The 26,899-nt window shown below is 39.7% G+C and overlaps 3 protein-coding genes across 6 annotated transcripts in view; 1 reads left to right on the forward strand and 2 right to left on the reverse strand.

Annotated features, from left to right (window-relative positions):
- The window catches only part of LOC145694570 (transcription elongation factor SPT6-like), a 102,118-nt gene extending 93,891 nt beyond the window's left edge, over positions 1-8,227 (forward strand). For all 4 annotated transcript variants that reach the window (XM_081770907.1, XM_081770908.1, XM_081770905.1 and 1 more), the window contains exons 31-33: positions 2,505-2,701; positions 4,670-4,810; positions 7,534-8,227. In XM_081770907.1, the coding sequence (XP_081627033.1) occupies positions 2,505-2,701; positions 4,670-4,810; positions 7,534-7,804 (609 nt within the window). In that variant the 3' untranslated portion in view covers positions 7,805-8,227. The remainder of the gene's footprint in view (positions 1-2,504; positions 2,702-4,669; positions 4,811-7,533) is intronic.
- LOC145694571 (transmembrane and coiled-coil domain-containing protein 6) overlaps positions 5,210-26,899 on the reverse strand; it is a 45,161-nt gene continuing 23,471 nt past the window's right edge. The window contains exon 5 of the mRNA XM_081770910.1: positions 5,210-6,137. The gene's annotated coding sequence lies outside the window, so the exon portion shown is untranslated. The remainder of the gene's footprint in view (positions 6,138-26,899) is intronic.
- LOC145694569 (uncharacterized) lies at positions 15,365-17,781 on the reverse strand. The gene has a single exon (XM_081770904.1). The coding sequence runs from the start codon at positions 17,683-17,685 to the stop codon at positions 15,571-15,573; it is 2,115 nt and encodes a 704-aa protein (XP_081627030.1). The 5' UTR covers positions 17,686-17,781; the 3' UTR covers positions 15,365-15,570.

Below are 26,899 nucleotides of genomic sequence, written 5' to 3' on the forward strand. Positions count from 1 at the left end.
TAAAACTTAAGTGTACAGCTTATGATTTATAATGTCGAACATCATTCTTTTCATGGAAAGTAGAACTGAACTTAAGTAGCATGGGTTCATCATTATACAATTAGTTAACTTATTTTGCATAACTGACTTTTTTGACACATAAATATCGTCACCAAAATTCATATTATAGAACAATTAGAGTGCGTATACTAATATCTTCTAGAAAATACTATATTAACTTGTTTAAGGAATTTTTTTTATTTGTATTATAAAATAGTAAAGTAAGCCCAGTCTAATTATTGTGCAGCACTTTATATGTGTTCCTAATGAATTATTAGATGTGGTATGTTCCATAAGTAATGTTAGTTTCATTATTAGAATATCTTCGATAAAGGCGATCAGTGTTATTTTGTGTGTATATGGTAGTTTCGATAGTGATAATTGCGATTCCTTCATATTTGGGCTGGTACATTTCGGACCTTTACGTATATGAAAAAAATTCTGGCCGAGTTTGAAATAGGAATTTTACTCATATATTGATTTTTTTCAAAACGTACTACAAAACAAAATTAAAGATGTTACTACGTCATAATCACTGGGCTTGTATTGTGCACTAAATATATATTGCACACAATAAGAGTGTAATAATTCAACTTAGTGTGACATTTTAAGATCTTTTTTTTTTTTTTTTTTTTTTTTTTTTTTTTTTTTTTTTTTTTTTTTAAAGCATCAACGTAATTGACTCCAAGTCTAGCGTGAAAAAATAAAGAAAAAGGTGAAACATAATGAGTGAAGTTGCTCTGGTTTGCAGACACGTTTTTTAATTTTTACAGGCGAAAATCGTGCTGTAAACAGTAAATGAATTTTAACTACTATTTTTTTTAAAGTACTCAAAGTAGAAAAATGAGGCTTAAATTTAGTTACATAATATACATATTATGTACGTGCAATAATTTAAAGGCGCTTTGTCCATGCTTTTCATTATCTAGTTTTGACACAGTTGCTTGAGAAAGGTTTCAAACGGACGCATAATATGTGCCTGTCTTAACGGGGAACACGGGCATATAGTAATAATAATTTTAAGAAAATAATTATAGTTGTACAAGGGCATACACGTTCTGAAAGAGAAGTATGTGTGTGCAGGATTTTCTGAATATATGTTTACATCCAGAGTACGAGCATGAGTTACCTAGAATTTATGTGCACTATGAAGTTGGTGTATATTCTGCCGTGTGGTGGAATGATTAGCGTATGTGGTGCTGGATTTAATTCCCGGTGAAGGGCTTATAATTTTCGGTATTAACGTAACATTGTGAGGCAGTCGGGAGCTACTTCCATTAAGATTTAATATCTAGAAAGCTAGAAATAGAGGCCATTAAGAGATGTTGAACTCCTGTCGAAGAAGCCTGAAATAAAGGCCACTGAGAGGTATTGTTAACTCTGATCTAGAAATAAAATTATGCACGTATCTTGCCTTGCGTTTATATTCCGTTTGTAAGACTTTAAGTTGTAAGACTTTTTGTGTCTTTTTCAAGATGAAGATCCTATTTATCATCTACATTTTGTCATATTCTTCCATCTGTTCTGAATTCTTTTTCTCTAACTTGCACTGTAACAGTATCACACTAAAATACTACCCCAGAATTACTAAGCCCGTATCTGTTATGTGTAGTGCCAAGGGGAATGGGTCAAATTTTCCAGCGCTTTTTTCAAATGATTGTTAACACTACATGTATTGAATTTAAGTTAACATTTTATTCTAAACTAGTAACAAAAACTTTGAAATACTTCTACTGTACATTTATCGTAAATGGTTACATAACATAGTTTACATTATTAAAGCACCGGCATGTGTTGCGTAACAATCTGAACTTCGGTTTTGTCGTAACGATGTATGTTTGTATTTACGTCCGGTTTCAGAATAAAATATATTACACTCTTGTAAGGTTCAATGTCTGAACAAGAAAGAGAAAAGTAATACTTTTTAAAAACACAATTAGGGTTTGGAATAAAAAGGAATTTTGGCGAAACAAGAATGAGTTACACCTAGGACCAACGGAAGATCAAATCTGCTCGCAGCAAATTTATCTTTCAATATATACACAGTATGTATAAAAATAATACTGTGAATATAATATAAAAATAACAAAAGTGAACATTACATTCAAGCGAACAATGTAAAAAATTAAGAGCTCTTAGAAATCACTTTAACCTGCAGAGAACTGAAAACCTGAGCGTGAGCAAAATTGATCCTTGCCCCTCCTACCTCCCAAATGGTATATCTGAGGTAAGGATTATATATACTGGTTCTTCTACAGATGCTATCAAAAAATATATGAAATTGAAAAATGTAGATTGATTTATTAACAAACAGCGAGTAAAGCCTAAAATAAAGACTGCGAGATCTAATCACCAGACCAAACTGAAATTAGTTTAGTGGGTCTTATGTGTTATATACTGTAAATGCAGTAAGCTTTACAAAATATATGTTTTGATAAAACTTGTAATTTGTTTGTTCTTTTCAGCCATACACGCCGTCAGGACAGACGCCGTTTATGACACCTTATCAAACACCCCATACTTCCCAGACTCCACGGTATGGACAACAGACGCCCAATCCTCACAATCCTCATCACGGGTTCTTACATCCGGGTAATTTGACTCCAGCGCACAGGACACCTTCTCATAGGGTTCCAACACACGCTCCGCCTACACCTCAAAGGTAAGTAACACTTGAAATGATACAGTGATTCAATACAGTATAATTTTTGCTGCGTTATTTGTATCATATGTAAGTGATAAATGTTCTATTAACGTATGATTTTTTAATATATGATAAATGCTAGAAGTTGTGTCTGTGCAAAGTATGATCCACTGTATATCGAATATCTTTCGAGTTTTTCTGATATTTCTGTAAACTAATACTTTGCTTTTATTTTGTATTCGTTCACTACTGACATTTTGTCTTCTTGTGTACTGACGGTTAAGACAATCGAAATATTTCAATGAATTACTTTATATACGAGGTTCATTCAGTAAATTACCGAAAAAAGATATATAAAAATCAAAAAAATAGGACATGATTGTTAGATGTTGGTTATTTTGTGATGAGATCCTAGAGCTATTCATAATTGGGGCTGGCACGTATGGGTTGTGCAAAAGACGCTGGAAAATAGTTACACAAGCTAGCGGGACCTTAACAGGATTGCTCAAAGATGGAGCAGCAGCCAACAAAGTTACTAGTGGGCTGAGTTCAAACAAGGTATAACCACAGAGAAAATACAAGACAGGGATGTAATAAACAGTCAAACGTCTACGTGATTTAGCAAGGGATCGCAGTAATAGAGCACTAGATGGCTCTGACAGCATTTTGAAATGATTCATTATTTCACGAATTTCGGTTTTGTGGAGCTTAACTTTAGTTTAATTGTTTTCCTTATGAGGAAATAAAGTAGCAGATTATGCGATTGAGCGCTAAAATATAAAGATTTCTGTAATATTTAATCTCGTAAATGAGACTGCCAGAGCCATCTGGTGCTCGATTACAGCGATATCTTTGCTAAATCGCGTAGACGTTTGTCTGTTTACGTTATATATCTATCGTATTATTTTCTCTGTTGTATAACATTGTTGAAGTTCCTCCGCGTCCAGGTCACTATTTCACTGCAGTTTCGGGAGAGAATATTGTTGAAGTGGACGTTATGTTTTGGAACTTACATGAGTCCGTTCTTGAACATTACATGCCCAGAGATGATAATGTAAACATTACAACCTGCTTAAACAATCTACGTGATAAAAACAAACCAGCTGTTCTGCACAGACGACATGGTTTCCTAAATGTACAAATGGTATGCTTTTGCAAAATAGTAATGCGAGAGAGCACACTGCCAGTGTCACATTCCCCACCATGGAGAGACTACGGTTTTGAGTGCTTAGCCAGCCTTCATGTTCGTGCGATCTCGCAACTTCCATATCTTTGACCTACTTAAAGCACTAAGTGAATTGAGGCTCCAGAATGACGAAAAAGTCGTCAACGGAGCATGAATGGTTATGCACGCGCTTATTCTCCGCGAGCAATATATATATATATATATATATATATATATATTCGTGTGGAATCGATGACCTTGTCAAGCGCTGGCGTGGGTGCATAAACTAAAAGGGGAGACCATGTTTAAAAATAGTAATATAGTTATTTTTTATTGAATGAGCTTGTATTTCTATATTAAGAACCAATGAGTACATTTCATTTTGCTTTTTGTGTGTGAGGAATACAGTGATTTGTCTTGCCTATGCTAAAAAGTAGTCTTAAATTCTCAAACATGTTCATTATTGTTTGATGTAAGAGCAGGAGCAGCGGCAGGGGACCAACTGGCAGGGGGAGAGGGGGTAATAACTGTCCAGAATATTGACACTGTAAGACGGGTCAGTACTCGTTTGAAAGTATTTCTGTAATACAATCAACTCCGCCATTGTTTCCCTGCCACCATTACTTCCATAAAATCAGTGATGTCTCCCTGGCGTTCCACTGAGAAGGAAGGAGAAAATGACGTTAAAGAGCACCAGCGAATTGCAAAGACTGGTGACAGTAATAATCTTTCCATAGCAGTGAATTGAATTACAAGGAAAATAAGATAGAATATTGTAGAATATAATATGCTTTGCTAAGATTTTTAATTATTCTTTTCAGACTGCCACAACCACAGCCAAGTATGCCAACTGAACCAATGGACTGGAAGAAAGCGGCAGAAGCATGGGCAAGACTAAAACAAAGGGAAAATGCCGGATGGAATACTCCGAGGCAGGATGGGAAAACAACTCCAAGACATGGGTAATTATTACATTTCTGTGTTTTATCACTTACCTTGTGTAGGAAATAATACAACCAGGGATGTAATGGGGCGTATACGGGAGTATACGGCGTATACCCACCTAAAATTTTTGTATTCCAGCGTATACTCACCTTAAATTTACGAAAGAATGAGTGTATATTGCGGTGCGTATACGCCGAATAGTCTTCCGTATATGCTATACTTTTGAAAACGATCGCCTACCAAACATTCTAGTATTACACCACTGAATACAACCCATGTAGCTGTTACGCCCGTGCAGTAAGCATACACTATGTTGGAAAAATAACGGAACTTTTTAAATTAAACAAAACGAATTAGGTATTTTACAAACTATGTTTATTATTATTATTATTATTATTCAAAATACAGTCCTTCCGCAACAATACATCACTGGGCACGTTTAACCAATGCTAGCTTTTTAATGCCCTTTTTCGGAATCGCCTCAATAACCCTCGTCACGGCAGACCGAACAGTGTAACACTGTCATAAAATGTTGCTTTCATGGCCAATTTTTATTTGGGAACAGGAAATAGTTACATGGCTATAAATCAAGCGAATGCGGAAAATGTGGAAGAAAAGAGATTTGTCTTTTAGCCAAAAAGTCGCGAACTGCGTTCTCTGAAATGTTGGATTGTCGTGCAATAAAGACTAACTGGCTGGCGCTTGATGTTCGGGCCTTACGCGAACGATTCACTTCCACACACGCTCCATAACACCCAGATAATATTCACCATTAACAGTTTGACCCTGTGGAACGAATTCCCGAAGTATAATACCTTTGGAATCGTAAAACAGAAATCAACACTTTCTTCTCACGTGACTTTTGAAAAGCAATTTCAGTTCACGCAATGTTCAACGCGAGCAGGTCTTTGGTCGTCAGTTAAGGTGTGCGGAACAAATCGAGCACAGACTTTCCGTTTCTTTATATCCTTTGTCAAAATTTCGTGAATCATGTCTTTCGTCGTAATTAATTCCTCCGCCATCCATCTCACAGTCGAATTCGCATCGTGGGCGATTATTTCACACACTTGTTCCACCAATCATAGCGATTTTTGTTTTCTGGTGTGCCTGGCTTTGGGTCGTTTTCCAATGTTTACGTAAATGTTTTACCTAGCTTGAAACGAAATATAATATTGGCTCTTTGCTCCGTCGTGTTTCTGTAACGGTGACGCCAGCTACACTCACTTTTCTTGCACTAACTTGACACTCCATTAATCGGTTCTCATGATTCTTCACTTGTTTTGTTGAGCAGATATTCAGTTTTCCGATTATGTATTGTTTCAATAGATGGAGCTAGTAGGTTATCTGTAAAGAAAAAAAGATCCGTTACTTTTGCGACATACTGTGTATTAATAGGTGTTTTGAGACTTGCTGCAGAAAACATATTAACAGTTGTGTTCAGATTTGCTGCAACATTAGTTTAATTCTGATCATTTTCTTGTGGTGTAGTGTAGTTTGTTGTTTGACAATACGTTTGTGTACTACGCTCTGTGGACGAATATATATTGAACTCTAAGTTTTTCCCTACGATTATATCAACATAAGGAAATAAAGTTATGTTTATCAACATCGTGTATATATTTTAGTTAGATAACACTGGACCGGAAATCGATTCCGGGATCTCCGGCATACCGTGCAGATGCGTTAACCACTAGCGATATTGAATTCGCAGCAACAGAGGATCAGGTGTATAAAAATAAGTTTAAAACTGTTGCTTCCTCTTTTCATTAATATATATAAAATTACAACCTTCAACAGGTGTTCTCAATACATGGACAGTGGATTGTCCAAGCACGGCAGCTAGACTTTGGTACAAGCCATGTGTTTAAAGGGAGAGCACCAACTTTAGGAGTGACAAAGTGTATGGCTGTTCTGAGAAGCGGGTTGGGTGGCGTAGTGGTTAACGTAGATCCCGGGATCGAGTCCCGGTTCAGCTTTGAAATCTTAAGTATTTTTCCGAATGCAACTAAGTTGTTTTCTTTCTCGTTATGCTGTTTATATATACAGGATGGAAGGTAACAGCACCGAAAAGCTTTGGGAGGTGATTTCGTATATGAAATGAAAGAAAAAAGTTCTAATAAGCATGGGTCGAAAAACGTCTCCTTTCTGAGTTATGAACCGCCGAATATTCGAAAAATCACGTTTCAGAACGCCCTGGCTTAAAAACCAGAGCCTATTTCAAGCAGTTTAAGGAATTGCACAGGAACTAGTATGCGTTGTTTCTAAATATCTCATGTTTCAGAATTCACCGGTACCAGCGAAACGAACACATAATTAGTACTTAAAGGGATGTCCCTATATCTCAATTTCCTTTTTACAGTTCGTTTCGCCGATAACAGAGGATGGTAAAACATGGATATTTAGATAGGACATACTAGTTCCTGTGTAAATCCTTGAACCGCTTGGGATAGGTCCTATAGTTTCTAAGTCAGGGCGTTTTGAAACGTGATTTTTCGAATTTTCGGTAGTTCTTAACTCTGAAAGTAGACATTTTTCCACCCGTGTTTATTAGAACTTTTTCCCCCCATTTCATATAAGGAATCACCTCCCAAAGTTTTTCGGTGTTGTTACCGTCCACCCTGTACGTATATATATAATCTTTGTTGCCCAATAAACGTAGAGTAGAAAATCTTTAATTGCAATACATACATTTGGTTTTTGTGAAAATTTTGTTACTTTATCAACCTATATGTATTTACAGTGGATCTACACCTCGATTTGACGATGTCCGGAAAGTTCCCCGACATCCAGAAGAATCGATGCGAGGCACTCCCCGCAGTTACATGGACCCTAGTCGAGGAAGACTGCCGTATCTTGGCATGCAGAAGTCCCCGAGGAGTACCCCACGCTCCGGAGGCTCCGGCTCCGGAAGGGATAGTGTACGCTCTACACCCCGAACGAACACTAGTCCCCACTCAATGGTAGAGAGTTCTTTGGGTGGAGATGCTACGCCGTTGTACGATGAAAATTAAATAATGCTCATGGACGAATTTGAAGACATAGTAATAAAAATCAAGTGATTGTTTGATAATTTATAGCTTGACTTACGTTGTGAAATATTTATATAAGTTTACAAGATTTATGTTGATTGCTGACAGCACGTTTTAAGACTAAGCAGCGTCAAAGTTGCAATGTAAATATTTTCCAAAATTTCTTTGTATGTGAAAGTAGATTATCTTTGACTGCAATTTACTGGCGGTGCGTCAACGTGATAACATTACTTTGCATTATCTATAGATATAGATATCTGTTACATTTACAGGTTCATGTAGATAATTGTTGGAGTCAGTGTGTGATTATTACTTTTTTTGTCATGATAAATCTGATACTTTCTTCTTATGCATATATATATTTCTTCTTAATATATAAATAAATATTATATATATATCTGTAAACTGTCTGCTTTTTTTGTAGGAAACAGAGTATAATATTATATTCTAATGTACTGACCTGTGATATATTTCTTTGATCATCGATAATTCTGGTTTGATCTAAATATTTCGGATAGTACAGCGTCCTGCACATTTGTTTGGCATGTTGTCCACAAAAGTGTTCAGGAAAGCCTGAAACATCTGGAGTGTTGGATTCCTATTCGTCTTCCGAGAGCATCCCAGGCACGTTCGATGGAATTAGATCCGGAGAAGCCACTCCACACGTTTGATGTAGTTATTCTTCAGTGCCTCTCTTGTACGGATCCTTGTGGGTGCTGTCATCCATGTAAACAAAGTGAGTGCCCAGAGCAACACACAAAAGTCGAAACATATCTTTTCAGGACCATGAATACTGCCCCAACTTTTGAGGGTGGCTGTACTTCCGCCGTACAAGCGAGCGACGTTAAGAGCGGTATCGTAAAGGCTGTGAGAGCGTTGTACAAGGTAGGCAAGTCACCAGAGAAGATTTTCAGAACCCCCCAGAAACTAAATTATATAGTAAAAAATTCGTTTATCGCACTATCCAGCGCTTTGTTGAAATAGGAACTGTGAAAATTAGCCCGCAGCAAGGAAAATCACGCGCAATACGAACACTGAACGTGTGAAAAAGCAGTGGCACCGCGTGTCCGACGAAATCCAGTTAGAAAACAGTCAGTTATGGCTCGTGGGCTAAAGATATCGAAAATGGCTATGTCTCACAAGTTAAGCAGTGACCTAGGACTACGTGCTTACAAACAACGCAAAGGACATCTCCTGACAAATGAACTGAAGTGCAGAGGCTCCTAAAAGCATTACGTAGCAAATGGACATTGTCGAATCCTTTTCACCGATGAAAAGATTTTCAGTGTTGAGGAGACTTTCAATGCCCAGAATGACAGGATATATGCCACACCCTCTAGAGAAGCTGGTGAAAAGGCTCCAAGGATCCAGACGGTCAGCATCCCACCCTATCATGGTATGGTGGGGTGGGAGCTACGAGGGCACAAGGAAACTGCATTTCTGTTTTTTTAAAAAAAAAGTCAAAACGTCTGTGTACCAGGAGACAGTGCTTGAAAGACTAGTCAAGAGTCTCACCAACACCCTCTTCCATAGGCAGAACTGGAGCTTCCAGCAGGACTCAGCCCAGTACACAAGGCACGGACAACCCAGCAGTATCTGGAGGAAAATGCTTCGGACTTCATTTCCACTTCAGATTGGCATTCTGCTAGTCCGGACCTAAACACTTTGGACTACTAATTGTGATCCAAGCTTCAGGAGATGACTTGCAAGAAAAAGAGACATCCCAATATTGAAAGTTCAAAGCGGTCTCTTCGGAAGGCAGCTGTAGATTTGCCAGTTGATGTGTTGCATAATGCAATTGACTGTTAACCACAAAGACGTAATGATTGTGCAAATGGTGACCATTTTGAATAATTATTTGTGATTTTGGTTCATGATACATTCATGTGACTCATGTTATTAGAATATTAAAACATGTCTAACCATTTTGTGTCAATGTACAAATGTACTTAAATGCTTTGCGACAGTATTTATGGTAAGACTAGCTAGGTACCATTCTCTAGTAACAGATCCTGCGTCGAAAATGTTCAATGGTGTTCTTCATACTTAAAGGACATAATTGTGTGACGTTAAACTGAAAGATTTCATTTTACCCGCCAGTACTATAACTCAGGACTCCATACATTTCATATTCACAGATAAGCTGTAGATGATAACGTGCTCCCTGTTTTCTCTACACTGAGAGAGTCCAAGAATCACTTGTCGCACAAAATCATCATTTTTCTGCGAACATATTGGACCATTTTCCTTGATCCCAGTCACCATGTTCCCTACAGTGTTTGTAATATGGTACAACGACGGGCGGGAGATTATGGAACATATTTCACTGGCTTCCGGATACATCCAAACACTGTTTAGCTGTCGCGAAATGACACTAGGGAGGACACATGGACATCAGAAGCATCACGAAATGCGTAAGCAATATGGAGTGAAGTGGCAGATGGGTCAATTTGGTTTATGCGCCGATCTTGTCGAAGTTTTGTACATCATCTACCATCTCGACCATGCACACGCATACACCAATCACACGTACTCGCTTGTATCTGCGTCAAGCTGACCAACAGCTCTCCCATTATAATTAGATGACCCGTCTCACCATCCTCCAACTTACTATTTATTTTGCACAATAGTATCGCTCTTGGTATGGCTTCTAACTTATTTGATTATATCTCGTGAATACCACTTCACTCATAATTGCATTTTCTTCGTGATATTTTACTGATGGACGCAACGATTGATTAATGCCATCTACTGGTATATTTATAACGATACACAGACACGGAGCGTGTAAACAAAAGTTATGCTCAATACAAGGGTGTGTCAAAAAGCTTCGGTACTAGCTCTGTTGACCCTCCCCCCCAAAAAAAAGAAAAAAACTAAGTATCTAAGTTTGAACTGCATCTCCTTTGAAGTAGGCACCCTGTGCAAAATTCTTACGTGGAAGTCACTTCGCGTAAGTGAATCTATGATCTTGCACGATTCGCTCTGAATCCCGGCAACGGTGTAAAAACTATGATCTTTCAGCTACGTTTTCATTTTCGGAAAAACAGTAGTTGGTACAGAAAAGGCAAGTTGTTGAACTCACGAACAGAGAATGCTCAGTGAGACATTGCATTGTCATCGTGGAGAATGCAATTCTTCGCGCGCCCCAGATTCGGTCTCTCTCATATAATGTTCTCCATGGACGCCGCACCGACGTTCCATTAGTCATAGGAAATGAAATGACGCACAGGAGTTAGTCCAACCGTTGACTTTCAGTAATACAGGCACATTACGTTCATACAGCAGTCAAAGCTCGTCTAGCAAACAGAAATGGAGATATCGAAACATCTTGTTCGCATGTATTTGTTGTATGATTGTAAAGTGGGCATGTCAGCTGGCGCATCAAGTCGTCGCATATGCTAGGCATTTGAAGAGAGTGCCGTGATCAAACGCACCACGAGGCATTGGTTTCAGAAATTCCGTTCGGAGATGTGAGCCTTTCGGGTGAACCTCGCAATGGACGGTCACATGTTTTGGATGGCGAGGCCTTGAAAGCAGCCATCGAGGAGAATAGTGATCTAATGTGTGATGTACCTGTAAACAGGTTCTATGTTTCCGCTGAAACAGTCAGACTGCACCTGCATGGGATAGGAAAGTCATACAAGTTAAGCAAATGGGTATCCCACACACTGTCTGCAGCCAACAAGGAACAACGACTGCATATTTGTCCTTGCTTACTCAGCACCTAAACACACCCATCTTTGATCACGTGCTCAGCGGTGACGAAAAGTGGATCCTCTATGGCACTCCCAAGCATATTAGAAATTGGTTGTCACCTGCTCCTCACACCTCAAGACCACCTCTGCACCCACGAAATGTTATGGCCTCTGTATGGTGGAATTGTCGGCAAGTGGTGCATTACGAGCTACTTCCACCTGGTCAGACCCTCACTGCTGACAACTCTTGGCAGTTGCAAAGGGTCCACCGTGCATTGGGGCAGAAGGAGCCGGCATTGGTGAGTCGCAAGGATGTGCTGTTCCTACATAATAATTCCAAGCCACATATGTCAAAGAGGACTCGGGAAACCCTTCAGCAACTTGGCTGGGTGATACTCTGTACCATGCACTATATTCACCAGACCCTGCGCAAACAGATTACGACTTGTTTCATCCCCTCAACAACCACCTCCATAGGAGATCCTTAGCAAATGAGAGATGTGCGGAACGCACACGGATTTCTTTGCATCCACGACCGTGGAGTTCTAGCATCACGGTGTTCTGAGCTGCAGGAACGTTAGCAAAAGGTGTCGGATTCTGATGTAGATTACTTCGAAGCCTAAAGGTACGTACCGTTCACTGTATTGTTCTTTGTTTATCGCTGCTCTAGAACGGCAAGAACTTTGTTGGTTACCTTGTACACTGCTTCATCTCGCAGCAGTGTGCAGAACCATAACAGTCTACTCCGTTTGTCAATGTCGGATGACCACGTACGGCATGTGATGCTGTATGAATTTTACCAGAGACATTCAGCCAGTTCAGAAGCACGAAACATCAATGCCGTACATGGTCATTCTGTTGTGTATAAGCGCAAGTGCCAGATTTCACTCTAGGGACACCAACCTCATCGATAAGCCACGGGAAGGGAGACCTATGTGGCTGAACAACGAAGCCCTGCGAGCAGCAGTGAAGGCAAATCAAATGTAAATTGTTGAAGAACTAACCAGCGAATTCCAGTGTTACCCATTCGACCGTTTAGTGTCATCAACTTGACCTTGGGTCATGTCCAAACTCGGTAAATTGGTATCCCATGCGTTAGCGCCTCAACATATGCAACAACGAGTGAATATCTTCAGAACCGTGTTCACTTGTCACAGACATGCGCCATTTTGGACAGAAAACTGACAGGGTCCTTCACTACTACATTACACGCCAACGCCAACGGGTACCTAAAGAAGAAGGCCGCATGAACTGTGCCGAAGCAGGACCTCCACCCCCTGCAAAATACTAATGAATGTTTGGTTAGATATCCATGGGATGATCCTTTTTGAGCTCTTGCCACTCAACCACCCAGTGCAGCTGTCGGCAGCTTGAACTCCTATGGACTGCATTGTTGGAGAAACATCTTGCTCTGGTTCATCGCAAGGGTGTGTTCATCCGCAGTGATAACTCGCGCCCACAAATGGCAAGAAGGGTCTGTGCTAAGGTCGAGGAATGTGGCTCGGAGAAAATCTCCCACCTGGCGTTTATACCAGATCTTGCACCAACAGATTACCACCTTTTTCGCAGCCTGCAAAACCACTTTGTAAGGTGCGGATGACATGCGACGATCACTGAAGCTGCATTGTTAGCGCACATGAGTTCGGAGTCCGTGACACATTACTTCGGCTTGATTCATCATGAGGTAATTGGCAATATGTGAATTAAGAAGTAGTGAGCTACAGTCCAGAAAGCCAGAAATAATGGTACCTGACCATGTATTAATCACGTTTACTACTAGAAGCCGAGGTGGCTTAGTGGTAGAACATTCACCTCTGGTACATGGGGTCGCTGGTTCGATCCCAGTTCGCGTCAAGTGAACTTCGTGGTGAACAAACATTGTGTGTGTGTGTGTTTTTCCTCTGGTTCTCCCGTTTCCTTCCACTTTCTTCATTTTACATCATCATCTCCTTTAGCCTAGCCGACATATGCGTGGGACGTAAAACAACTGAAAATACGCACACCAATTCCACGTTTAACAGATATGTCAATTAACACCTTTTCTGTTGTGATTTATCTCTTAAATCATATGTGTAGAGTTATATTTAAAAATGCTAAAATACGGACACACTTCCACCTGGTTAATTCGTTATATAAAGCTTGTGTTTGTATTAATTGCTGTAGTGCTGTAAACGCGTAAAAACGTAAACAAAATAAAAATACTTGATTAAAAAAATACGAAATCATGCATAGATATAATAGTTCATTATTTACTATGCCAATGTGTAAGTTTGGCAGTAAAGTTATATTTAATACGAGAGAAGGCATGTAGAAGCTATTGCAAGATGCGAAAGATTTCGGTGATTCAGTAGCATGGTAAACGTATACGATGGAGAATCGGTACGTTGAATATGCTCTTTCCACATTGAGTTTTACAGAATTATATAAGAATAATGAAGAGAATTTATTAAATTTTTATGAGAACTGGTTCCAGTCACTGTTCTAGTCTAACTAAAGTCTTATCGGGTGACCTAACAACTTTTAATGTTAGGTTACATTACATGTTAGGTTAGGTTACATGTTAACCTAACATTAGGTTACATGTTCAACTTTTTTGTACGTATGAAACGGGAGAGGCACCCCTAAACTTAAGCTGTCAAATCTTAGAATCCATCATTGAAATCCATGGATGTATTCAGCTCAGAGCAGATAGCTAGTTCTATCGATTATCACTGATTGTAGCTCGGCTTTTAATCTCGAGAGCTTTCTGTAGAGCAGCGACTGCCATGGACAGGGTAATCCTTAAGTAGCTGATTAATATTTGGTAAAAGTATTGTGAGGACTACACAGTGTCTTGTTGAATACACGTTGTATAAGGCAGGATCACTCAAAAAAGAGAAGGGAAATTTCTAGTACAACGAATTAATTTATTCTCTAACGTATATATAAAGGAGAGAAGGAGCCCAATGGTCTGAGAAGAATGCTCTTGAAAAGAAGAATGATTTAACACATATACATAGCCATGAGAGTTCAGTCGGACAATGTTTAGCAAAAGGGGTTCAGCTATTTTTCTAAAATAGGTTATAATTTCGGTATTTTCTGTTCACATTAGGTTAGCGTAAGTTAGGTTAGTTTAGGCAGGATTTGGTTAGATTATGTTAGTGTAGGGATCCACCATAATTTTTTGAAAAAATTACATTTCGCTTATTTCTATTAATATAGGTTAGTACTTGCATCTTCCATTTCTCCTGTGAATTTTGTATTTTTTACGTACGTCTGGACCCTTTCTGCTAAACATTTACCGTTCAGTCTTCAGCAGAAGACTATCTTTAGCGAAAGGTTGATTTCAATTTTTTTTTTTTTTAAATGAAAAATTCAATAACGTAAGAAGTTTCACCTCACGCTAAATTTAACAGATATTTGCGTTCCACTTTAAAGGATTTTCGAGTGAATCATAGCTACAACGTGACGCAAATTTTAACACAAAGATAAAATCTGGAGTCAGACTAAATCTACAAATAACTATCCTCAAAGAATATGCTATTCTTACGTCTGATATGTCAAGAGTTAGGCATTAATTATTCTAATGTATGTGGATTATAACTATGACAATTATTTAGTAAACTAAATAAAACGATCTCATTCCTGTAGTGACTTGTGGTTAATTCATACGTTAGAGCATTTGGAGTTTAAATTTGTATAGAATATTTCATAGCACTTTGAATATACTATATTACATTTTTGAAACCATGGAATAGACGAAACAATTAGTGATCTGCAGTGTGAACTATTTTTATTTTTATATTTTCTTCAGCTATTTATAGCACTCTTGAAAGAAAACTATTATTATTCATTTATAAAATAATTTCAGATTTCATGGCTTTATTACCAGTGTCGTATTGTGATACAATATTCTGTGGTTTGGTTAGATATATTTTGAAATGAGAACGGATCACCTCACTCCGTCAAGAATTAAAGAAAAAAGATCCATTTATTATTTTGAAACGAGTGTTCCTTTTAAAGTTATTCCCATGCGACTTGAGTTTACTGAGCGTCACTGCTGCTTCAGCTTCAGCTGCTGGAGCTTCTGCTGCTTCTTCTTCTTCGGCTGCTGGAGCTTCTGCTGCTTCTTCTTCGGCTGCTGGGACTGCTTCTGCTGCTGCTTCTACTGGATCTACCAGATCGACTCCTACTAGATCGGCTGGAACTTGAGCTTCTTTCTGCAAGCGAGCCAATATCAAGCAGATCCGCATCCCTGTTGCTGCTTCTGCTAGAGCTGCTTCTGCTTCTCCTGCTGGAGCTTCTACTACTGGGACTGCTCCTGCTACTTCTGCTGCTGCTCCTCCTCCTAGATCTGCTGGATCTACCAGATCGACTCCTACTAGATCGGCTGGAACTTGAGCTTCTTTCTGCAAGCGAGCCAATATCAAGCAGATCCGCATCCCTGTTGCTGCTTCTGCTAGAGCTGCTTCTGCTTCGGCTGCTGGAGCTTCTACTACTGGGACTGCTCCTGCTACTTCTGCTGCTGCTCCTCCTCCTAGATCTGCTGGATCTACCAGATCGACTCCTACTAGATCGGCTGGAACTTGAGCTTCTTTCTGCAAGCGAACCAAGAAGCTTCATGACGTCTGCATCACTGCTGCTGCTTCTGCTAGAGCTGCTTCTGCTTCGGCTGCTGGAGCTTCTACTGCTGGGACTGCTCCTACTGCTTCTACTTCTGCTGCTGCTCCTCCTCCTAGATCTACTGGATCTACCAGATCGACTGGAACTTGAGCTTCTTTCTGCAAGCGAACCAAGAAGCTTCATGACGTCTGCATCACTGCTGCTGCTTCTGCTAGAGCTGCTTCTGCTTCGGCTGCTGGAGCTTCTACTACTGGGACTGCTCCTGCTACTTCTGCTGCTGCTCCTCCTCCTAGATCTGCTGGATCTACCAGATCGACTCCTGCTAGATCGGCTGGAACTTGAGCTTCTTTCTGCAAGCGAACCAAGAAGCTTCATGACGTCTGCATCACTGCTACTGCTTCTGCTAGAGCTGCTTCTGCTTCGACTGCTGGAGCTTCTACTGCTGGGACTGCTCCTACTGCTTCTACTTCTGCTGCTGCTTCTACTGGATCTGCTGGATCTACCAGATCGACTCCTACTAGATCGGCTGGAACTTGAGCTTCTTTCTGCAAGCGAGCCAATATCAAGCAGATCCGCATCCCTGTTGCTGCTTCTGCTAGAGCTGCTTCTGCTTCGGCTGCTGGAGCTTCTACTACTGGGACTGCTCCTGCTACTTCTGCTGCTGCTCCTCCTCCTAGATCTGCTGGATCTACCAGATCGACTCCTACTAGATCGGCTGGAACTTGAGCTTCTTTCTGCAAGCGAACCAAGAAGCTTCATGACGTCTGCATCACTGCTACTGCTTCTGCTAGAGCTGCTTCTGCTTCGACTGCTGGAGCTTCTACTGCTGGGACTGCTCCTACTGCTTCTACTTCTGCTGCTGCTTCTACTGGATCTGCTGGATCTACCAGATCGACTCCTACTAGATCGGCTGGAACTTGAGCTTCTTTCTGCAAGCGAACCAAGAAGCTTCATGACGTCTGCATCACTGCTGCTGCTTCTGCTAGAGCTGCTTCTGCTTCGACTGCTGGAGCTTCTACTGCTGGGACTGCTCCTACTGCTTCTACTTCTGCTGCTGCTTCTACTGGATCTGCTGGATCTACCAGATCGACTCCTACTAGATCGGCTGGAACTTGAGCTTCTTTCTACAAGCCAGCCAAGATCTTCCTTCACGAAGTCCGCGTTACCGCTTATGTTTCTACTCGATCTGCTTCTACTGTTGCTTCTTCTTCTGCTGTTGCTCCTGCTTCTGTTAGATCCTGTGGATCTCCCAGATCGACGACTTCTAGTGCTTGATCTTTCTCTTATGTCTCCACGGCTAAAGTTTTTGTTTTCTTCAAGCTCCTTAAGGTTTATACTCGGTGGATTCCATTTCAAATTAAATCTTCCATCTTTAGTTTTCTCCAGGAGACCAATGTTTACAGCACGCTTTAAAGCATTTCTTACTTCGCGAGCTGAAGGGTTATCGCCCATCTTACATCTTATAAAATCTGTGATGCTCTTCACGTCGCTTCCTCCTTTAACACTAATGTTTTTAATCGCTGATACAATCATACTTGTCACTCTGTCTGAATTTTTCGACATATTTAAACGTTATTTGTGACGGAAGCTATAGGAGTGAGGTGAGTGACAGAACTGATAGGGACGAAATTCAGAAGAAACTGTGGTAAATGTGAATTGAGAGCACTATTTATATAATATAAGCGCGGACGTCTCAGAAAACAATGTGGTCCAACCAAGGGAAACTGGAATTTTCTAGATATTTTAAACAATTTGGAATATTTTGTGTAGGGGGGCCAATCAATAGTGTAACATAATAATGCAGATATTTCGAAGTTAATAACATGTTTACAATGTTTTTTCCCCTCTAAATACTTCTTAGCAATTGTGTTTTCTCTGTTTTACATTTTAAGTACAATAATGCAAGCAAATCGTAGTCCTAAATGTAAGACACAAGTAAGTAGGGTATTGATATTGCCGTTTGTGTTCAAGGTTGAAAACATGATAGAAGTTTATATGCATAACATTTATTTATTAAAAATCATGATTGTTATATTAAAGATGTAGGAGTATAAGACAACGCTTTTTAAAGCTTAGAATCGAAGCTGTATAATATAGAATGCTGTAATGTTGGCTAACTTATTTTAGCTAGGTATAAGCAAAATGTCTTCTTTCACTTTGCACGTACTGATTACGAATTATTTATGAATATTTCTAAATGCATTTTGAAAGGAGTTACAATTGCGCTTATTAGTTGTAATTGCAAATTTAATGCTAATATTTTATTTAGTAATTTATTAGTTACAGCGACCGTTTTTAACATTTAATGTTCAAATTAGACGAGATGAACAGGTATTTGGTAGTATAAGTTTGTGTTAGGCTATGTTTAGTTGTACTAGAGTACAGCTTTACGTTTGGCACACCACTCGAAATTTGAAAATATATAATTCTTTCCCTAATTTCCTTTTTATTGTCCCCTAGAAGATTTCCGCTGGGCGATGTCTCATTTGATATAGGCCTAGGTAACGTTCAAGGGAACCACCAAAAATATTGTTGAAAAATTACAATTTTTAGCATATTTTTTGAATTAGGGGATCAGAATATTTTGCTTCAATTTCGTGCTTGCTATATTCTCTGTATTTTTTTGATGGTTTAGGTTAACTTAAGTCAGTTTAGGTGAAGTTAGGTTAGGATTTTTGGATTTGGGCAGAATTTTTTGCTTAAAATTCGTACTTTCTTCCATTTTTTGTTGGTTTAGGCTAGATTAGGTTATGTTAGTACTTAATAATTTCCCTTACGTAACATGAACTAATTTCTTCTGTAAACATTTTTTTACCTGATTTTGGCCCCCCAGCTCCAGAACTATCCCCAACTCTTTTACGATTTTCATAAAAACTAGCGCAAAAAACACAAATATACCTGTGCTAGATGGCCACTAAAAACACGAATGCTATCTAACTGAGTTAGGGCAAAATTGCTTGGCCGTTCGAAAGGAGCAGGCTCGTCAGCGATTGTAAGTATACGCGCAAGCGAGGGTAGTGAAAAGAATTGGGTTTTGGCAATGATATGAGTTTCAATAGCACTTGTCATGGTTCACACTAGTAACGCTCTACTTGTAGCCATACAATACTGTACAATGTGCACAAATACACCGCCAGTGAAAAGTAGCATCTAATAGAGTCATTTTTCATATGCACTCGTTTTATCCATCGAAACCACTTGTAATGGTTTTACATACTGTTTCTCTTATCGATTTCCAAAAGTACCGGTATGACTTGAAACCATCTTCAGACAATATGTTGCACAATGGGGCCAAATGTACAATACATAAAGTGGTAGGGTAGGCTAGGTTATTTTCTGACCCCTCTCTACATTAATCTCTATCTTCTTGTCTGAATCCGTGGGTTTTCTCGGGCTAATCTCGTTTCCTTCCACGTTAGCATTCCACCAATTGTTCTATCATCATTTACTTGCCTTAATCATCCATCTCCCTTAGTCTAACGAGCGGAATCGTGGGACATTAAACTGAAAGATATCATTTTATTACATTTCTTGCGTGGACAAGATTTGTTTCTCTTGCTTCGTCCAGAGTTGCCAAGTAATCGTGAGTTTAAAAGGAATTAGGGTCATTCATAATATTTATATACTACTAACACAAAAGCAACCCATTCTTTTATTTATTTATTTTACATCACTTCTATGATTTTTGGCTACTAAATTCATATATCACATACTCATTGAACCCTACCAAGTGAAAGACCCTAAGGCCCTAACCAAGATTTATCGCTGACTTCGGCCACTGGAATCAGTAACTACGTGTGCAAAGGGGCGAGACTCTAGCATCTGAGAGCGCGAACTGTTCAGAAGCTCAGTAATTATCGATTCTAGGTCACATGTAAGACATCATAAACTTCGTATCTGTTCAGGAAACAGGCTAGAGTGCCCAATCAGTCACGGGTCAATGCATTGTTGCACAGAGTCGTGTGAAAGTACACCATAGAGACACAGTTGCAAGTGAAGTTCCTTTACGTGTTCAAACGAAGATATTTTGCACATCTAAGTGCGAAAACACCAAGGGTCAGGAATGGTAAAGGAACGCACCGTACACCGTTAGTTTGTGAAATTTCTTCCCGATTTAAAAATGAGCAGCGCATGTCCACCGACCAATAGTAATTTCTGATCCGCTTCTCAAGTATACTGTGGAAGCAATGATGGAAAATTATCGTGCAACTGCAGACTCCATACCACTGCTGTTTTGCAGCTCCGTGCAATCGATAAGGTGAAAACCCCTGGATGCTATTGTTCGTATGGTGTACTACGATGGAAGTGATCCACCATAACTTCGTTTGTCGAGGCGAAACCATCAATGTGGTTCGTTACAGTGCTGAGCTCCATAAAATACACCTTAAATTTGTCCACAAGTAACCAGCAGTGGTCAGCAAACATAGTAGCCTCATGTTAATCGACAAAGATACGCCCACGCATTGCTAAAAAGACGGTCCATGTTCTAAGATTGTAGTACCAAACTCATTCTCTTGCACTGTATTCTTCTTATGTTTCTCCCATTGAAAACCACCTCTTCCAGCATCTTCTTTACTTTTTTTGCGAAGAAAGACTTTTGCTGATAATGAGGCAGTGCAATATATGTTTGACTACTTTTTCGTATCGTATTAAATCCAATCGTTGGATGAGGGATGGCTGCAGATGGAAACTACGTACGCGAAGGAGCAAGAAGTGGTGCCCTGTCGAAGCATTCGGAGCCGCGACGCCAATCCTTCACTTAGTGCAAAGCTTTGGGTTGGTGCTATGGAAACGTGCGTACCCCATGTGTAAGAGTAGTCGGATCGACCGCCAACCGCGGTGACCTGCCGTCTAAAATTTCGTGCGCCGATGGCAGCGGTACCGTTACGAAATTACACGAATGCCGCAATTTTGCCGCTATGGCGGTAATAAGATTGTATCCGCCGTGTCTCCTCGTCTGAACCGCTAGTGCTGCACTTAAACAAACATATGGTCTATGTAATCGCCAGTGCCGGCTGGATACCGTCAGTACCGCCACACGGTCGTTTCTTTTCGCTTTTTAATTCTCTACTCTCAATTTTGCCAACAACATATTGCATTGATACTCATATCCTGAAAAGTTCTATACCAATACATGGTTAAAACACAAAATGGCTACCACTTTAGCGTGTTAGTGAGAATTTTAATTGGATTTTATTGTTTGCAATGAGCAAAGCTTTACGCAGTATATTTGACATTTTTGCTAAGTAACGGATAACGTAACATGTTCTGCTGTAACCTGTCACGAAAATTAGTTTTGTAAGCCTTTGAATTGTCTGACAACAGTTACATGAGTAGCAATACCTGTTCTTATATCCTAGCAAAAAAAGATAAAAAAGAAAGAAAGAACAGGTGGCAGCACAGTTCTCAGCGGACGTTACCGAGTTCTCACGATCATTCAGCAGTCATTCGTCAAAAAGTCTTTATACCACCACCTGGCGAAAAAGCGGCAACTGACATCTAATTTACGACGACGGCAGCCCCTTCGCTTCGGTGGCTTTTAGTAGAAGTCCAGTAGTTCAAGTATGTACTCAATGTTTATTTTACTGTAACAGGGTGAAACCGCGCTGGCCGAGTGGTAGAGCGTTCACCTCTGGTGCATAGTGTCCTTGGTTCGATCCCAGCTCGCGCCACGTAAACTTTGTGGTGGACAAACACCGTTTGCGTGGGTTTTCTCGGGGTTCTCCTGTTTCACCATTCCACCAGTTCCTTCATTTCTCATCATCACCGTCCCCTTTACCCTAGCCGGCCTACCCGTGGGACATAAAAAGATTTATTATTATTATTATTATTATTATTATTATTATTACTGTAACAGATTTTTTCAGTGTATTTGAAACTATTTTAATATTGTTAAGCTTTCTTTTTGAACTCTCTGTTATTTTAAACTAGTTGTTGCACCCAATCCTTTAGAATTTCTACGCCGTAGGTTAAAATCGTAGTTAATTAAAAGATTCAATTGTTTGTTTTACTCACAAATTTATTATAATGAAATGAAATGAAAATTTAACGTCCCACGATTATGCCCTTTATCCTAAAACAAATAGATGACCAATGAAAGTCAGTGCTTGTGAAATTATATTTTTTTGTGCTACTCGCGGACCAGGAACCGAACCAGGGACTAAATACATCAAAATCTCTAGCCACTATACCAGCAGGAGTGGTTATTAGTATTATTATTATTTTCCACTAACCACCCCGAATTCCATTCAGTTATTCAAGGACTTAGTTATACACAGCAATCCCACAGGTAACATCTATTACCGTCAGAAAGGCCGCAGCAGGGTCGACTCTACCATGTGCAACACGTGCATTTGTACGGGGCGTCAAAATCTGTCATGTTATATAAAATAAATATTCCTTGTTGGAAACAGACTTCATGATGATGATGATGATAGCTATAAATTTGCTAAGCTGACCCTCTACTGGAATACTACATTCATAAATCATGTTTGAATCTCATTAGTTTAAGGGCGCATGGACAATGCTAAAGCAAATGGTCAAACAAATCCCAGCATGAAGTACTTGATTGATGTCAAATGGAAGAAGTTAGTTCTCGAACATTAGCTAACACCTGTTCCATTTAGTTAGTTATCACAGTTTTGATATCAAACTAATCTTGGCTTTGACACAAACAAGTTCCTTATTATTGAAGATGGAAACAAGTTTTTTTTTCTTTTAACAGATGTAGAAGGAAAATCAAGAAATTCAAATTAAAAAAAAAAACTAGTTGCACTGAAATTGCAAATTGATATATTGACATTGAAGCTCGATATTGAATTCTATAAAAAGGAATATCATCTTTCACTAATATACGGATATAACGAGATTGTATTTGTAGTGTTTAGGCCTTTCTCAGTGCGAGTTCACTTCCCTTTCCCTTCACTGTTCATGATGGGCCTGGCTTTTAAGATTTGTTCTTTCTGGAGAAAGAGAAGGCGGCAAATAATGCCATTGCACGGAGCCACAACTTGCCTAGAGCTGGCCTGGGCCACAGTAGCACATCTATTAGTGTAACTGTTCACTATTAGTAATTATCCTGTTGCACAGACTGATACATTTACCTTTTATATTATTACAGCATTTGCACACGTCCCCGGCAATGCCGGAACCGGGGATACTTTACACACGCGGCCTGCAAGACCGGATCCGGCGCTGCTTTGCACACACATACCGGTAATGCCGGTGCCAAGAAGTAGTTTGAGTTTGAACGTGAAGGAGAGAAAATGAGTCCAGCAATAAACAAACGATATCTCCGTGCCTTGCTTTACTTACGGCGAAGAAAGAGGAAACAAAGCAGCACAAAGATTAATATTTTTATTATGATCTATAGGGTAAAGCAGCATGCAACCACAAGACTGGAAATTTTCTTGTTCTGTTTGTGCTTTTTCAGTTCTTTCTGTAGTTGTGTTTTAGTTTTTATTTACTTTCATTTTATTTAGAACCTTTGTTACGCTTGGGAATGTTTACTTCTTCCATTATGATGGAGATTTAAACCCTTGTTTTCTTATTATGAAGGTTATTCATACCCTACATACTGGGTTGCATAATTAACAGTATAAACACTGCGAAACTATCCTAGATTTATAATTTCTTCGTATCTCCATTTTGTTCATTTCCGCCATGTTGATTTTTTAAATTATTACTTCATATATGGTAAGACATTCTCTATCAAAACGAATCCAACGAGCCCTTTGTTTAAATAGTTTAAGTAAGTTTCGACTGTAGGAAATAAATTAATATAAATATATACATCTGTGAAACTCGCTTTCCGCGTTGCCGTAATTGGGTAATTCAAACAAGATCCGAATTTCCCTTGCTGAGAATGTATGCAAATAGCAAGCCGCTATACTTGTTGTACCTCACAGCCATTTTGATTATTTCATTCATCATTATATATTGAAATCATGTGAAAAAAAAGAACAGAAAAAAACTAAAGTAAACAAAAAATCCAAATACAGGAAAATAAACAAGAATACACAATGCCCTGCCACTCACTGCAGCTAGATTGAAGAAACCTATCAGCAAGCCGGCTCCGGCATTACCGGCTGCGTGTGCATCCACGCATAAGAAACCATTGCCGCCGACAAAACCGAAGCCGACACCAACATTGTCGGAGGCTAGGCCAACTGCGTTTGCCGGAGCTGGTCCCGGGAGTTCTACCGGCTTTTTTGCCGGATCGGAAAGCGTGTGCAAGCTATCATTTGATTATTGCCGCCGATTCCATCGCCGGCATTGTCCGAGCCGGAACCGGCATTGCTGGAGACGTGTACAAACGCTGTTAGAATACGAATGTGAATGCGAAAAAACGCGATATTAATGTGTAATATCAATTCGTAATCGTAATATTAATCGCAAATTAAAAAAAAATGATAAAAAACTTTTTCCTTGCTGTCAGTCGACTGCAATTTATTGTGGCTCTCTGAGCGACTTTACTGCTATTTCGAAAGTAGTTTGCGTGTACTTATGTAGATGGCGGGAATGTACAACCATTTGTATCTTCATTGCAGCAAAGATACAAGGGGCATTAAGAAAGTAATGCCTTCAAGCCCACTACTTGGTCAACAGTACTGCAAACATTCTGAATTGTTTATCATTAATGCACTGGGGTTTAAGCTGTAGAATGTCGCTTGTTTCACCTTCCTATCTCTTTTCGTTCCAGAGTAATGGAGCAATCCATGGCATCCAGTTGAAACAGCGCGCTGTCATTGAATTTCTGACTGCGGAAGGTTGTGCGGCCAGAAACTCAGATCGCTACGTTGAAACTCTAAAGCTACTGCGGGTCAGATTGCAACGCATTCGCAAAGATAAACAGGCAATTTTGCACTACGACAATGCTCGTCCGCACACAAGCCACAAAACGCAGCACTGCAGCGCCTGAGGTTTACGGACATTCTGCCTCATCCTGCCCAGATCTTGCGCCCTGCAACTTTTGTCTCTTCTCCAAATTTAAGGATCACCTTAAGGGCCAACGCTACAGTTGTGACGCAGGTGGAAGCAGCAGTTCGACAATGATGTCGCCAGGAGCTACCATAATTATTCGCCGACGGCATGAGAAACCTTGTTTCGCGTTGGCGTATAAGTGTGTTGTCCGTAATGGGGACCATGTTGAAAAATAATGACATCATTTGTAGCTGTCATTGCAAGCTTTCCACTGATACCTGTATCGGTGCTATCTGTCAAATACAAATAAAGGCATCGCCTTGAAGGCATTACTTTCTGAATCATCCTCGTAAGAACTGTGTTTTCACCTAAATTTACGGCGACATAGTGAGTGCTTAACCAAGCTGAGTTGAGTTAACGTCCCTTTCAGCAGCGAGGCTATATGAGACGTGGACCTACTGATTAACGTGGAATCCGAACCACATGAGCTACTGCCGGGAATCGAACCCGGGTCTCCCACGCCAAAGGCGCGTACGCTAACCGCTTAGCCACGGAAGTGCTCTGGGCGCTTAACCGAGTCTATACAATATTAACATTGGTTTTACCTTATGGGATTACCCTTGATAGTTATTTCATCCATGTATCATCAGAGACTGACACACAAAAATAGATGCAAGCCCAAGCTATACATCAAATACTATATTACTTTTGTTCTGCACCCTTGAATACTATGGTTTCTAGTATAAAACATATGCAATTAGGTTATTTGGTGACCAAACGTGCGGTCACACAACTATGCTCCAACCCAAATATGGTTATGACAATAGGTGCCAAAAAGATGTGTGTTCAGAAGCTCAAGCACCCATTGGAAATTTTTAATGGGAGTTCAGCATCTGTAGCATCTGTGGAATTTTCCCAATGAATTGTAGACAGAGCTTTTAAAACACTGAGAGATATTTACATATGCAAGATGTTCTGATTTTGTTTTATTAAGATACGTGCTTGGTGAACTGAAAAAGCTTCTCCCTCAAGTATTGATATTAGATTCGGGAATTTATAATGCTTAATATTTTAATGAAGGAATCTGAATTGTTGCTTCAACATGTTTGTTTTATAATCAAAGACGGAACAAGGTGAGAGAGAGCTTTCAATATTTTGTTTCGTAAGTCTTAAAAGAAATGAAATCTTTGAGTTTTACGTCCCACGATTATGCTGGTTAGGCTAAAGGAGACGGTGATGATGAGTAATGAATGAAATGGTGGAATGCAGAAAGTGAGAGGAAACGGGAGAACCCCGAGAAAACCCACGCACATGGTGCTTGTCCACCGAAAAGTTCACTTAGCGGGGGCTGGAATCGAACCCGGGACCCCAAGCACCAGAGGTGAACGCTTTACCACTAAGCCACCGCGGCCCCCAAGTCTTAAAAGAATTCCATTCGATATATTCATGGAAGTTGATTGATATAAGCACATTTCTTGTTTTGATTCATAATGTCAAGTTGACTCGGTTCAGATATCAGTACCGATGAAGAGGTTGCAAGTCTTGAAATAACAAAATTACAAGCCAAAGCAAACATTTTAATCAATATAGATTTTGTCATTCTCTCTTCACGTAAAGCATTTTTCAGGTAGAAAAAATTGATTTCACCTATTTTTTTAATTTCTAGTATCTCATATTTAATTTTCCCTAATGTCTCGTAAAATTGTGATATCTTACACGGAATGTACTTGAACCTGAACCCACAAAGTGGGAGTGATGTACAGAGGTTGTTCAGTCTACATTTGGCCAATTTCGACTTACCTAAAAATTTAGAATAATCCATGGCGCCAGGTCCGTAAGTGCTCGATGTGTTTCC

Source organism: Thermobia domestica, chromosome 9 (genome assembly GCF_964235325.1).
Source record: "Thermobia domestica chromosome 9, izTheDome1.hap1.1, whole genome shotgun sequence".
NCBI classification, from domain to species: Eukaryota; Metazoa; Arthropoda; class Insecta; order Zygentoma; family Lepismatidae; genus Thermobia; species Thermobia domestica.